Consider the following 14,680-nt stretch of genomic DNA (forward strand, 5'->3'; position numbering starts at 1 on the left):
CTAATCCCATCTCCCACCCTAAAGAACCCAATTCCAGTTTCTTCACCACTTATCCATATCTTCCCAATATTCCAGAAACTTAATTGTCCCCGGTAGAGGTGGAAAAGGAGAGGAAAGCAGAAACTCCCCTCCATCTGGACCCCAACACTAACAAAACTAAGTTAATTTATAACTATACGCCATATCCACACATTTGGAGCTTCTCGTGATACTAGCGCGTCACACACATAATGGACCATGTTAGGTCCCAAGATGTCAAAGTTCAAAAAATCAACAAAAACAGTATAGCTACAGATGCATGCAGAGTATTAAAAGAGCATAAAGAAGATCCATGCTCATAGTACTTGCACACAATCAAGTGCGACCTTCTACACAATGCTTGGTCAGTCTCTTTCCACAGGAAGGAATCCTTTGCCAATTTGTAGATATTACCCGCTGGGATGCTTCAGCTTGCCAGTGGGGATTCTGTAGCGAGACCTGCTTCCCTAAGTAGTTTCCAAGCTTCCTCTGGTGTTTTTGCTAGTCTGCCTCCCTCTGACGAGTAGAGAGTGAATGGGTAAGAACAACTATGTTTAATCTGGACCTTCGCCAAGGCTTCCAGCATAGGCTTAAAAGCTCTGCACTTAGCCAGAGTAAAGGAGAAGAGGTCCTGATAAAAAGTCGCTGTAACTTCCCGGTGGAGGATTCTCTACTTTTCTCCAAATTTGGTAAAGCGCACCATGATGTCTCTGGGGCAGTTAGTGAACAGAAAGCCCAAGCCCTTTGAGCTGTGTCCAGTTCCAAATCAGGAGCCACCATCACCTAGCAGCTAATGACACAAATGTTGAACAATCAGCAGAACATATTCCGGGTGGTTTTTCTCGAGCACCTCCCTGAATCTCAAATTCTTGCATCAACCTCTGTTTCAAGGTCATCGATTTTGTACTGCAACTTCTCATATTGGGCTGACAAAGAGGGGTATTTAGTTTGTAAGTACATAACTGTGTCACCTTGTTATTCCATATGTACCTCATCTCTTCATACCTCGAGCCCATGTCACAAGACATCCCTATGCAGAGTCTTAGTCCTTGAGGAAAGATCACCTCTTGTATCCCTTTAGTTCTGAGCTGAGCTCCTTAAAGCATCACCTGAACTCATGCCCCAGGCTTTGCAGGTTTATTTTGTGATTTCCCCCTGTTCCTTCGCCGAGCTATCAGAGGCCACACAGCCTTGGCTATGCTTAGGGGAAGTAGGCCATGAAGACAGGCATGTGGTCATGTCGCCTTCCTTGCAATGAATCTAGTGAAAAGTTTCCATAAGGTCAGTCTGCTTCACCTTGCTAGCCATTGTGGTCACAGCACACACTTTGAACGTAAAGTTAGTAGAAGGAATTACGCTGATGCCACCTGACTTAAGCAATTTAAGTGAGTCTGGGTCGGGAGCTCTGGTTTCAATCTGCCGTTCAGGGAGCCGACATCACTTTCTCTCCCTTCAACAATCTTTTTAATAGAATAGCCTAGTCTACTTTTCCTTTTTGGGGAGGAGTTAGGGTTTGTATTATTTTTTTGTGTGTTCAAATGAAAAGAGACATAAGTTCAATCATCTTGTACATGAACTTTTATATGAAGTATCAGCTGAGGCTTTGTAGGTTCCTGCCAGCACAGAATCATGTTAGGCTATGTGATGTAACCATTAGCAGCCAATCTCTAGAGTCAAATATAATTTTCAGAACATTAGTCTAGATTTGAGCTTGAGACAAATGATGCCAAACCAATGCAGATCAGTTTGCTTGCATAATTTTGGATAGGTAGGGTTTTTTTTTATTTACATCAGGATGTAACTTCTTGTAAATTTTGGCAGGGGGAAGAAATGTTAGTAAAACTACTGTTACGGAAAGCACTGAAGGACATTTACTGAAAATTATTATAAGATGAAGGCAAATGTTCCTCAAAACCTTTTTTTTCGCAAGGTTTGGCTTTTGGAAATTATGTAGAATTTTTTTTCTTCCTAGATATTGCTGTAACTTTAAATTCTTGGGATGAAAAAAACCCCCCATTACCTCTAAACTACACTGATAATGATTTGCACAGGTTGTGCTTATTGTTTGCCTTACTTTTTATCTTGAATATCTGTCTTGCTGCCAAGTGAACCTAGCTGAGCAGAACAACATGGTTGTTCATTCTATACACAATTAGACATAGAAGCATAATATTTGTGCTCCAGTCTGTGCTCAGTGTGCACAGAATGCACTTGAACATAAGCAAGAATAATGTAAACGCTTTGTAGGGAACAGAACTAGACTTCTCTTTCCATTACCAAACACTGGCTTTCAGTTCCTTACTGGATCCCGTTCAAGATTCTTATCTTCGCCCATCAGACTATCTTGAGTATTTTGACTACCCATCTCATTCCTTACTTAGTTAAAAGGGTTCTCTGATGTTCAACATCTTCCATCCCTTCTTTCAGTCAGGTGTATCTAGACACGTGACAGGACTTCGTGTTTTGTGTGAGGTGGCACCTACCCTCTGGAATAATCTTTCACTCTTACTTCAGGATGCAAACCTCTCTTGACGAGTTCAGATCTGAAAGGTATATTTGTCTTGCTTTTCCCACATCAATTTAAGATTTTTTAAATTCCACTTTTCACTCATCTTGCTCGCTGCTCCTCTCATTGCATCTGATCTAAATTTAACCTGCATGAACTGACTTAAAAGTGGTCTGTCTGCATTTGTTGCAGTATACCTGGGAGCTGGGAGATTAGCAAGGAGGTGTTCGAGGAGGTGTTAAGTGAATAAAACTCATCTGTGAACAAAGGCATAATCTTTGCGTTCATTGTAGCTTTTTTTGAGCTACGCCAAAGAGAATATTCATCCAAATAGCAAACCACAACAGCCAGTATATTTACCCAGTACTGCTGAAATGCAGCCATTGCTGTAGTGATTGAGGCCTAGATCAATTAAACTCCACGTAAAAAGCCCGTAGCTTTCTGATCCCCGTTGCAGCTTACCGATTTGGAAAAAGCAGACCACGCATGAAGGAAATTGCATGCAAATGAGCTTCTCGTAAAAACAGTGAGCGGCTTAGTAGGGGAGAAAGCCAGTGGGTCTGCCGAGCATGCGTCGAACAGCCAATTGCTACTTAAAACTCCTAAAGAGGTAAAGTTAAGCCAAGCCATGCAGACTGAAAAGGGATAGCGTAAGGAAGGGAAGTACCAAAGGACACCACACAATGAGGTGTAAAACACAGGAAGGATAAACGCTACCACTAAAATGCTAACAAAATGTTCACAGATTACTTGATATTAATAGTTTAGTGATTCAAATGGATATAAGAAGATACACATATAAGAAGACAGAAAATTTCATTTACATCTTCCTGTGTCTTTTTTTTTTTTTCATTTATAGTTAAATGCCAACATGGCCTAATTTGTTGTCTTTTCTTCCATTGTAAAGCAATGAGAGCTCGTTTAAATGGAAGTCTATAACATGGGAAACAACTGTATATAATTTAAAAGATGTAAACACTAGAAAACTAAAAACAATAAAACTTTTAAAAGTACAACCGGTTAGTTCTGTGGTGTATCCCCTAGTTTAGACAGGATAAACACCCAGTCCACCCATTCCACACCATTTAGGATTTTATAGACTTCTATAATATATGGTGCAGACAGGCTATTAATGATTGCAAAGCTGTTTGTGTAGAAAGAGCAGAGGAAAAAAAAAGGAAGGCTGGGGATAATGCTGTGAGATGCAGTGCAGAAGGCGAATGTTGGGCATCAGTGTATTCTGGCAGGTATTTGTAGGGGAAAACTTGTCCAGTATATCTAGTTTGTAAATTTTTTGTTTCATATTTGATTTTATATACTGCCTTGGTGAACTTGTTGACCAGGATGTTGAGCTAGAAGATTTTCTAAATTGGTCTGCTTTGTTTTCATCTTCACTACTACTACTTATCATTTCTAAAGCGCTACTAGACGTACGCAGCGCTGTACACTTGAACATGAAGAGACAGTCACTGCTCGACAGAGTTTACAATCTAATTAGCTCAAACAAGAGATAAGGGAATATTAAAGTGAGGATGATAAAATAAGGGTTCTGAACAAAGTGAATAAGGGTTAGGAGTTAAAAGCAGCATCAAAAAGGTGGGCTTTTAGTTTAGATTTGAAGACGGCCAGAGATGGAGCTTGATGTACCAGCTCAGGAAGTCTATTCCAGGCATATGGTGCAGCAAGATAAAAGGAACGGAGTCTGGAGTTAGCAGTGGAGGAGAAGGGTGCAGATAACAGAGATTTACCCAGTGAACGGAGTTCCCGGGGAGCAATGTAGGGAGAGATGAGAGTGGAGAGGTACTGAGGAGCTGCAGAGTGAATGCACTTATAGGTCAATAAGAGGAGTTTGAACTGTATGTGGAAACGGATAGGAAGCCAGTGAAGTGACTTGAGGAGAGGGCTAATATGAGCATAACGACACTGGCGGAATATTAGTCATGCAGCAGAATTTTGAACAGATTGAAGAGGAGAGAGATGGCAAGTTGCAATAGTCTAAGCGAGAGGTGATAAGAGTGTGGATGAGGGTTCTGGTAGTGTGCTCAGAAAGGAAGGGGTGACTTTTGCTGATATAGAGAAAGAAATGACAGGTTTTAGCAGTCTGTTGAATATGTGCAGAGAAGGAGAGGGAGGAGTCGAAGATGACTTACTAAAACAATAATAGAAACATTTCTTAAGATTCTAAGAGGAACACTAACCCATATAAAGGTGGTGCTGGAGGATTTTAACTTAAGAATTCTAATTTATAATTCAGTGGTCTACCCAGTAGACCTTAGTTTTTGCCTGAATGTGTGACTGTAGTTCATAAAGGGGATATCTCTGTGAGGTTGAGGTTAACAGGATGTCAGGAAAAGGAAGCTTCTGTTGACCTTATTATGCTTTCTGAACTGCTGACTCAAGTTCCTGGATTCTGCCTGTATTTTCCAACTGAATGCACTTGTATAGAACATCAAACCTTAAATATGCACATTCTAGACCCTTTTAGTTCTCCTGTAAAGAAATACATGCAGCAAAATACCAGGAGAAGCAGATGGTGCTGTTAATAGAAAGAGACATAACTACTGTTTTGTCCCATTTCATCTATCTAAAACATGCAGTAGAACGACCTTAGATATTGTAGGGTGACCCAAGTGACAGCTGCAGGACCTGTATACTTGTGGTAGCAAAAGGATGGCTAATTTTGTTCTGAAAATGATGTACAGTAAGAGGATCTGGAGTTAAGATTTACCAGTGGAAGGGAGCTTAATCCTTGCTACTTTGGTGACAGGGGAACTGCTTTTAAGTAAAGTTTTGGCAGTATAAATTTTTTTCCAGAATCTGAAATTGGTGATTCAGCTACAGTATGGCCGAAGGTTACTGACTGAACACGTCATTCCATATCATCATGCTGATCAATCCATAGACTGGTGGGTTGTGTCCATCTACCAGCAGGTGGAGATAGAGAGCAATCCTTTTGCCTCCCTATATGTGATCATGTGCTGCCAGAAACTCCTCAGTATGTTCTCTATCTCAGCAGGTGGTGGTCACACACAGCAGCAGCTCTGGCTAGGCCTCCAAGCCTAATTTTTAGGTTTTGTTGAGTGCCTGGGGTTGAGGGCTCTTCTTGAGCAAGTGCAAACCTGGTGGCGCCAGGTCCCTCCTTTTCTCCCCCGTCCCGCTGGCTCCGTTAAAAAAAAAAAAAAAAATTTTGGACGCCCTTAAAGGCGTTTATTTCAACGTTTATTTAAACGTTTATTGCAACTACTCACTGGGACACCAGGTCGTTACAGCTCGGAGCGAGAAGCAGGTAATTTTTACCTTTTTTATAGCGGGCAGGGGGTTCCCCGATTGATCTCCACGTGGCCTATGGCGTCGGAGGGCGAGGGCGCGAAGAATCGCTCCCCGGACCGCGTGTGCGCTCCTAGCGGGGATGCGGGGGTATTACAGTCTGATTCGCCCTTGTTGGGTGTCAGTTCGGAGGCCGGTCAGTGTCCCGGGTCTTCCTCCGGTGCGGCGGTTTTTCCCGCCATAAACGCCCATCCCCCGCTGCTCGCCTCCGCCATCTTGGCCGGCCACTCTGCTCGGACGGCTTCTTCTTGGGCCGCCCTTGAGCTGGGAGACGTTCATGCCATGGCCGCCCTTGATTTGGGCGACGGCAAAAAAGCGGCTAAAGTTAAGCGCCGTTCTTCCCGCGTGGCTCCTTCACGGAGTGTCGCACCGGACGCCATCTTGGATGCGCAGCATGTTTCTCCCCCGCTCTTGCGAGCGCCGGTTGAGGGTGCGTCTAGGGCTGTGGCCCAGGCTGCTGAAGTGCACAGTCTGGGGGGTTTCTCCCCCGAGTTTATTTTGCTGCTGCATCAGGCCTTCATTATGCAAAACGCTGCCCCTTCTCCCTTGTCCGATAAAGGGGTTGAGGCCCCCGGAAGTAAACGCCCTCGGGTGGATTCCCAGGCCTTAGAGGACTCTGTTTCCTCTGATGTAGATGAGGGCAGCGTATCTGAGTTCTCCCAACGGTCCTTTGGGGATTCCTTGGAGGAGACGGATTCCCGCTCGGATGGAGCGGATGACCCCTCTGCAGCGCGGATCTTTCGCTCAGAGGATTTGCCCAACCTGTTAGTGCAGGCCATGAGCATTTTGAAGATTTCCTCTCCAGAGGACGTCTCTCCCTCAGCCCCTGTTGGCTCCGCCATTATGCTGGGGACGAAGCGCCCGCCTAGAACCTTCCACGTGCATAATGCCATGCACACCTTAATTTCGGCTCAATGGGATGTCCCGGAAGCGAGCCTCAAAGTGGCTAGGGCTATGTCCCGCCTCTATCCTTTGCCTGAAAGTGAACGTGAGGCCTTTATTTGGCCTACCGTGGATTCTTTAATCACTGCGGTGACTAAGAAAACGGCGTTGCCGGTGGAAGGTGGCACGGCCCTAAAGGACGCCCAAGACAGAAGATTGGAAGCGGCCTTAAGGTCGTCCTTCGAGGCGGCTGCCTTAAGTTTGCAGGCCTCAGTTTGTGGCTCCTACGTGGCCAGGGCGTGCCTGACGATTGTGCAGCGGGCTTCCCCCTCGGATCCTTCCTTGAGGGCTGATTGGCCGGCCCTGGAATCGGGCTTGGCTTATTTGGCAGACTTGCTGTATGATGTCTTGAGAGCCTCGGCTAAAGGTATGGCTCAGACAGTCTCTGCGTGGCGGTGGCTTTGGCTGAAACATTGGTCTGCGGACCACGCCTCTAAGTCCCGCCTGGCTAAGTTGCCTTTTAAAGGCAAGCTGCTCTTTGGGGTCGAGCTGGACAAAATTGTGACCGATCTCGGCACGTCTAAGGGCAAGAGGTTACCAGAGGTCAGGGCTCGGGCCAGTGCTCGCCCCGGTATCTCCAGAGGACGGTTTCAGGAAGCCCGTCGGTACCGCCCGGGCAAGTCGGGCTCCTCTGCCCCCTCTTCCTTCAAGAGGAACTTCTCCCCCAAGCAGCATTCCTTTCGCAGAGACCGCCGTCCCGGAGGTGCGCCCTCCGGTCCTCCCCCAGGGTCTCGTACCCAATGACGGGGTCCTGGTCCATGGCCCAGTGCAAATTGGAGGACGCCTGTCCTCATTTCTGGGCGAGTGGACCAGGGTAACTTCAGACGCTTGGGTGCTGGAAGTCATCAGAGACGGCTACAAGCTAGAGTTCTGCCGACCCTTAAGAGACGGGTTTGTACTCTCTCCCTGCAAGTCTCCGGTCAAAGCTGTGGCAGTGCAACAGACCTTGGACAATCTGATCCGCCTGGGTGCGGTCGTTCCGGTGCCAGAAAATCAGCTTGGCAAGGGACGTTACTCCATTTACTTTGTGGTACCAAAGAAAGGAGGTTCTGTCCGGCCTATCCTCGACCTCAAAGGGGTCAATCGGGCCTTGAAAGTTCGGCACTTTCGCATGGAGACTCTCCGCTCTGTTATAGCGGCAGTGAAGGCAGGGGAGTTCCTGGCATCCTTGGACATCAAGGAAGCGTACTTGCATATTCCCATCTGGCCTCCTCATCAACGCTTTCTGCGTTTTGCAGTCCTGGGCCGACACTTCCAGTTCAGAGCCCTCCCGTTCGGGTTGGCTACTGCTCCACGGACCTTCTCCAAAGTAATGGTGGTCATCGCGACCTTCCTGAGAAAGGAAGGAGTACAAGTCCATCCTTATCTGGACGACTGGTTGATCCGAGCCCCCTCTTATGCAGAGTGCGGCAAAGCTGTGGACCGGGTGATTGCTCTTTTGAGCTCCCTGGGGTGGATCATCAACTGGGAGAAAAGCCAGCTGCGCCCGACTCAGTCCCTGGAGTATCTGGGAGTTCGATTCGACACCCAAGTAGGCAGAGTGTTCCTGCCGGACAATCGGATTGTCAAACTTCAGGCTCAGGTGGACCAGTTCCTAGTAGCCTCTCCGCTCCGGGCTTGGGACTATGTGCAGCTGTTGGGCTCTATGACGGCCACGATGGAAGTAGTGCCCTGGGCCAGGGCTCATATGAGACCACTACAACACTCTCTGCTGCAGCGCTGGACTCCGGTGTCGGAGGATTATGCTGTGCGCCTTCCCTTGGACCCAGCAGTGCGCAAGGCGCTGAGCTGGTGGCTGCAGACAGACAAGTTGTCTGCAGGGATGCCTCTTGTGACCCCGGAGTGGATTGTCGTCACGTCGGACGCCTCTTTGACGGGCTGGGGAGCCCACTGCTTGGGACGGACAGCGCAGGGGCTCTGGTCTCCTGCAGAGGCAAAGTGGTCTATCAACCTCCTGGAACTCAGAGCCATTCGGTTGGCGCTTTTGGAGTTCCTCCCGGTACTGGCGTTGAAGCCAGTACGGGTCCTGTCGGATAATGCCACTGCTGTAGCCTATGTCAACCGCCAGGGAGGTACCAAGAGCGCCCCTCTAGCCAAGGAGGCCATGAATCTATGCCAGTGGGCGGAAGCGAACCTGGAACAGCTGTCAGCGGCCCACATTGCCGGAGTCATGAATATCAAGGCGGACTTTCTCAGTCGCCATACCTTGGATCCCGGAGAGTGGCAGCTATCTGCTCAGGCGTTCTTGGGCATCACGAAGCGCTGGGGCCAGCCGAGCCTAGATCTGATGGCGTCATCGGCCAATTGCCAAGTGCCGCGCTTTTTCAGCAGAGGACGGGACCCTCGATCCCTGGGGGTAGATGCTCTTCTCCAACAGTGGCCGACACAGGAGCTTCTCTATGTGTTCCCGCCCTGGCCCATGTTGGGCAGGGTGCTAGACCGGGTGGCAAAGCATCCGGGCCGGATAATCCTGGTGGGTCCGGACTGGCCCAGACGTCCCTGGTATGCGGACTTGATCAGGCTCTCAGTGGACGATCCTCTGCGGCTGCCAGTGGAGCAGGGCCTGTTGCATCAGGGTCCCGTGGTGATGGAGGATCCCTCCCCCTTTGGTCTTACGGCCTGGCTATTGAGCGGCAGCGTCTGAGAAAGAAGGGCTTCTCAGACAAGGTCATCGCCACTATGCTAAGAGCGAGGAAGCGCTCTACTTCTACTGCTTACGCCAGGGTTTGGCATACCTTTGCAGCATGGTGTGAAGCAGGCTCACTTTCTCCCTTCACTGCTCCAATTTCTTCAGTGTTGACGTTCCTGCAAGAAGGTCTGGAGAAAGGCCTGTCGCTCAGTTCCCTTGAAGTCCAGGTAGCGGCTCTGGCTTGCTTCAGGGGCCGCCTGAAGGGTGCTTCCCTGGCTTCGCAGCCAGATGTGGTGCGCTTTCTCAAGGGAGTTAATCACCTGCGCCCTCCTCTGCACTCAGTGGTGCCTGCGTGGAATCTCAACCTGGTGCTAAGAGCCTTGCAGAAGCCGCCTTTTGAACCCTTGTCAAGGGCATCTCTGAAAGACTTGACGTTGAAAGCAGTCTTTTTGGTGGCTATCACTTCAGCCAGAAGAGTTTCCGAGCTCCAGGCACTCTCATGTCGAGAGCCCTTTCTACAGTTCACTGAGGCAGGAGTGTCTATTCGCACAGTGCCTTCCTTCCTGCCCAAGGTTGTTTCTCGCTTCCATGTGAATCAGCAGCTCTGTCTCCCTTCCTTTCGTAGGGAGGACTACACAGAGGAATACTCTGCTCTCAAATGTCTGGATGTGAGACAAGTCATCATCAGATACTTGGAAGTGACCAATGATTTCCGGAAGTCGGATCATCTGTTTGTCCTGTTTGCAGGTCCTCGTAAGGGTCTGCAGGCTGCTAAGCCTACAGTGGCAAGATGGGTCAAGGAAGCCATTGCAGCGGCTTATGTGGCCGCGGGGAAGGTGCGCCTATCCAGCTGAAGGCTCACTCCACTAGAGCTCAGGCGGCCTCGATGGCAGAGGCCGGTTCCGTCTCCTTGGAAGAGATTTGCAAGGCGGCAACTTGGGCATCGGCCCATACCTTCTCCAGGCATTACCGTTTTACTGTGGCTGCTCAGGCGGAGGCCCGGTTTGGAGCTTCAGTGTTGCGGTCAGGGATTTCAATGTCCCGCCCTGGGTGAGTACTGCTTCGGTACATCCCACCAGTCTATGGATTGATCAGCATGATGATATGGAAGGTAAAATTATGTATCATACCTGATAATTTTCTTTCCATTAATCATAGCTGATCAATCCATAGCCCCTCCCAGATATCTGTATTGTTTATATTCTGGTTGCATTTCAGGTTCAAGTTTAGTCTTCAGTTTCTGTTCAGGAGGACTTCGTGTTCAAGTTTTTCAATGGATTCTTCAAGAGTTGAGACGAATTTGTGTTACAGTGAGCTGCTGCATTCCTCTCCCCTCCGTTTTACGGGGCTGGATTGAGACTTAAATTCTGCCGGCGCTCCCTCCCGCTTCGTGCGGTAGTAGGGCAGCTTTGTACTCCCCCCGCTTCGGCGGTGTTAGGGTCAGTCAGCTCCTGTTGCGGTTGCAGGATAAGCCAGATCCCCCCGCATCGGCGGGTGTGGTGTCCCTCCCCCGCTCCGCAGGGATGAGCTGGACGGATTCCCCTCCCCCACTTGTGTGGGGATGAGCTGGGTTAATTCCCCTCCCCCGTTTCGGCGGTGGTGAGCTGGACAGAGTGTCCCTTTGTGGGTGTAATTCTCTAAGTGCTGAGTCCTGCGGATGGAGCTTGGATATCGACATACTGAGGAGTTTCCGGCAGCACATGATCACATATAGGGAGGCAAAAGGATTGCTCTCTATCTCCACCTGCTGGTAGATGGACACAACCCACCAGTCTATGGATTGATCAGCTATGATTAATGGAAAGAAAATTATCAGGTATGATACATAATTTTACCTTGTAAATATGGCACAAATGCTTGTAGAGAGGTTACAAATACTGAAGCCAGCATGAGAAGTTTGTTCCCACAAATAACTTGTTCCCCTGCTGTCACTAGAAATGTTTATTCTGCATACATGTGGAAACCAGTGAAGAGAAAATCTAATTGACAGCAAAAATCCAAAAGTGTGGTACACAATAGAATGATACTGATGATTACAAAGACATCCATGATTAACAAATGATTTCAAAAGTGGTGAAAAATGCATTAGGGTGGTAGCAGAACTGGAGGGATGCTAGGTACGTTAATATAGGTAACGTAATTGATTATGCCTTTGTACAGATCAGTGGTGAGACCTCAGTTGTTGAATCCCAATTCCAGGGTGTTTTTAACACACAGAAAATAGGAGGAAGAACATGAGTGCTTTTCCTAAAGCCATATGAGTTAGAGAAAATTCCAGCCTTGAATTGGAATGCTAAAAAGCTCAGAGCCATATTGAAAAACACTGAGAATACACAGAATCGTACCATAAAGATAAGTGGATTATCATTTCAACCTGTACCTTGTGGTCAGTAACCCTTGATGAAAAGTTGACAGAACATTGAAAGCTTGACCAAACTAAGGTACTGAGCATTGATGGCACACCACTGAAGTATTAACAGCAATCAGATGCAGTTGTTAAAGTGCTTACAAGGCTCTGCCAGGAAATTTTGAAGACAACATAATAACTGACTGAAAAAGATCTATGTTCATATCCAAAATGAAGAAGGGTGATCTGATGTGGAATTATTGCACAGTCGCTCTGATCTCACATGACAGCAAGAACATAAGAATAGCCATACTGGGTCAGATCAATGGTCCATCTAGCTCAGTATCCTGTTTCCAACAGAGGCCAATCAGAGGTCACAAGTACCTGACAGAACCCAGTTTCTGCCGTACATTGGAGACTACAACCATACCTGGAACAAGAATTGCCTGAAGTTCAAGCTGGGTTCCGGAAAGGTAAGGAACATGACATCACAAATGAAAGATGGATCCTTGAAAAGATGAAGACCAAAAGGATATCTACATGTCTTTTAACTAGAGCAAGGCCCTTATCCAAATAAATCATGAAAAACTCTGGACCCCATTAAGAAGCATGGGTAAACCAGAACACCTGATGATCTCATGCACAGCTTTTACATTGGTCAAGAAGCAATAGTTTTAATGGAGCAAAGAAATAGAATTGTTAAACATTGCCAAAGTTACTCTTCTTTTTTTTTTTTTTTTGCATTTACATGAGACACTTATACCCCACAAAGCTCTATGCGGTTTAAGACTATAACACTGGGCTAATCAGTGTAGATGCAGAACTGTATGAAGAAACCTGAGGCATAAGAATTGGTGGAATATCCATCAGCATTTGTTATGCTGATGCCATGTTATTGGCTGAAAGTTAAGATGATATGAAACATCTGATTTATGAAGATGAAGGAACAGTCTCATAATGGGCTTGCACCTTAACCAGAAGATGACAAAGATCCTGACAACTGATAAAATTAATAATTTCATCCTTGATGAAGAAGTAATAGAAATGGACAACTTCAGCCTGCTTGGATCGATAATCAATAGTGAAGCAACAAGTAGACACATTAAATTCTGTATCAATCTTGGCAGAATGGCTGTGAAAGACCTAGGCAAAATCTTCAAGTGCAGGGATGTATCTCTACATACAAAGATTCAACTTGTCCAAGCCATGGTATTTTCAATACTGTCATATGAATGTGAAACTTGGACAGTGAAGAAAAAAAAATACAGGAAGAAAATCAAAGCCTTTGAATTATAGTTCTGGAGAATACTGCGTATACCTTGGACTGCTGAAAGAACAAACCAGTTGGTATTGGAGGAGATTGAATCTAAGCTTTCCTTGGAAGTTCAAATTGATAAGACTTCAATTTCCGTACTTCAAACGCATCATGTAGACAGATTATTTAGAGACGTGTGTGCTTGACAAGGTTGGTCAATGCAAAAGAGGAAGACAGTAATTCGATTGATATAAAGCTATGGATGCCATGCTATCAATTAGCCACCTGATGGAATACTGTTCAGAGTAATTATCCACAGGGTTGCCATGTATCAACACAAAAAATTGATGGCACTTAACAAAGGGGGCAACACTGCATTTGATATAGCCATATGTGACAAATACTACTTCAACAATTCACCAGGCATACCACAGTAATCTGAGGAAAATCTAAAATCAGGCTTCCTCCTCTTTTGAATGGTAGCGCTCAACACTTTTCAAATCTGTCTGAATTTGGTGGGCATGTGGTTACCTGCTGACAAAGTATAAATGCTGATCTGAATGTAGAAAATCTTTTTAGGTTAAGGTATATTGTAGTGTTTGTGTTCATTTGCTTACCAGGTGACAAAGCTCTCGACGGCTACAGTAAAAAGAAGTATGTCTGCAAGCTTCTCTTTATCTTCCTTTTGGGACATGACATTGACTTTGGACACATGGAGGCGGTGAACTTGCTTAGCTCTAACAAATACACCGAGAAACAAATTGTGAGTAGTTCTATGCTGTTGCAGTGACATGGAAAGGTAATGATCCCAGGTAGGATAACACCTGTAACAGCAAAGTATTGCTTTGGTCTAGTGTTCTGCTCTTTGGGAAGTTGGTTAACTTTTCACAGATCTTTGAAGGATTATATTATTGTGACTTTTAAACAAAGAATCTGAAAGTGTGAACCGCAAATGATGGGAAATGCCTCCTAGAGGAAATCAAAACTATCCAAAGATAGCCCCTATTTAATTATATTCCAAAATATTTTTAGTAACTTGAATGTGCTGCTATTCAGGTTTTGTCCATTAGATTCTGAAAAACTCTTCTTACCAGCTTTGCTGTAAGGCAGAATGTGCTCTAGACTAGATTCTAGAAGTTTAGTATATTAGTCTCACCCTTTTCTCCTTCATGCTTTTGTCCTGCAGGGATACCTTTTCATCTCAGTGCTGGTGAACTCCAACAGTGAGCTGATACGACTGATCAATAATGCGATAAAGAATGATCTGGCCAGTCGCAACCCCACTTTCATGGGTCTGGCCTTGCACTGCATTGCCAATGTGGGCAGCCGTGAAATGGCAGAGGCCTTTGCTGGTGAAATTCCGAAGATTCTAGTAGCTGGGTAGGTGCTACCCTGTTAATTTGTATGCAGCTTATCAGATTGATAGCTTTTAAGATGTTTGTAATATTCATGATTAGGCATTTCTAAACAGGTTCATTTGCTTTTATCTTCAGCTATTTGAGGTTACCAGGTTGAGAATCGCCATTGTAGTTGAGCTTTTGTCTTTTGATATAGATTCATCTGTTACAGGGTTTTAATTAACTATTCTCTACCATAACAGAGAGAACTGTCTTTCATTTTTTGCTTTCCAGTTGAGGTATAGCTGAAGTTGATACT

General features: G+C 46.1%; 1 protein-coding gene across 1 annotated transcript in view; it reads left to right on the forward strand.

Annotated features, from left to right (window-relative positions):
• The window catches only part of AP2A2 (adaptor related protein complex 2 subunit alpha 2), a 279,757-nt gene that overhangs the window by 83,262 nt on the left and 181,815 nt on the right, over window positions 1-14,680 (forward strand). The window contains 2 exon segments of the mRNA XM_030201248.1: window positions 13,645-13,787; window positions 14,211-14,404. Of these exon segments, the coding sequence (XP_030057108.1) occupies window positions 13,645-13,787; window positions 14,211-14,404 (337 nt within the window).

Source organism: Microcaecilia unicolor, chromosome 4 (assembly GCF_901765095.1).
Source record: "Microcaecilia unicolor chromosome 4, aMicUni1.1, whole genome shotgun sequence".
In the NCBI taxonomy this organism is placed as follows: Eukaryota; Metazoa; Chordata; class Amphibia; order Gymnophiona; family Siphonopidae; genus Microcaecilia; species Microcaecilia unicolor.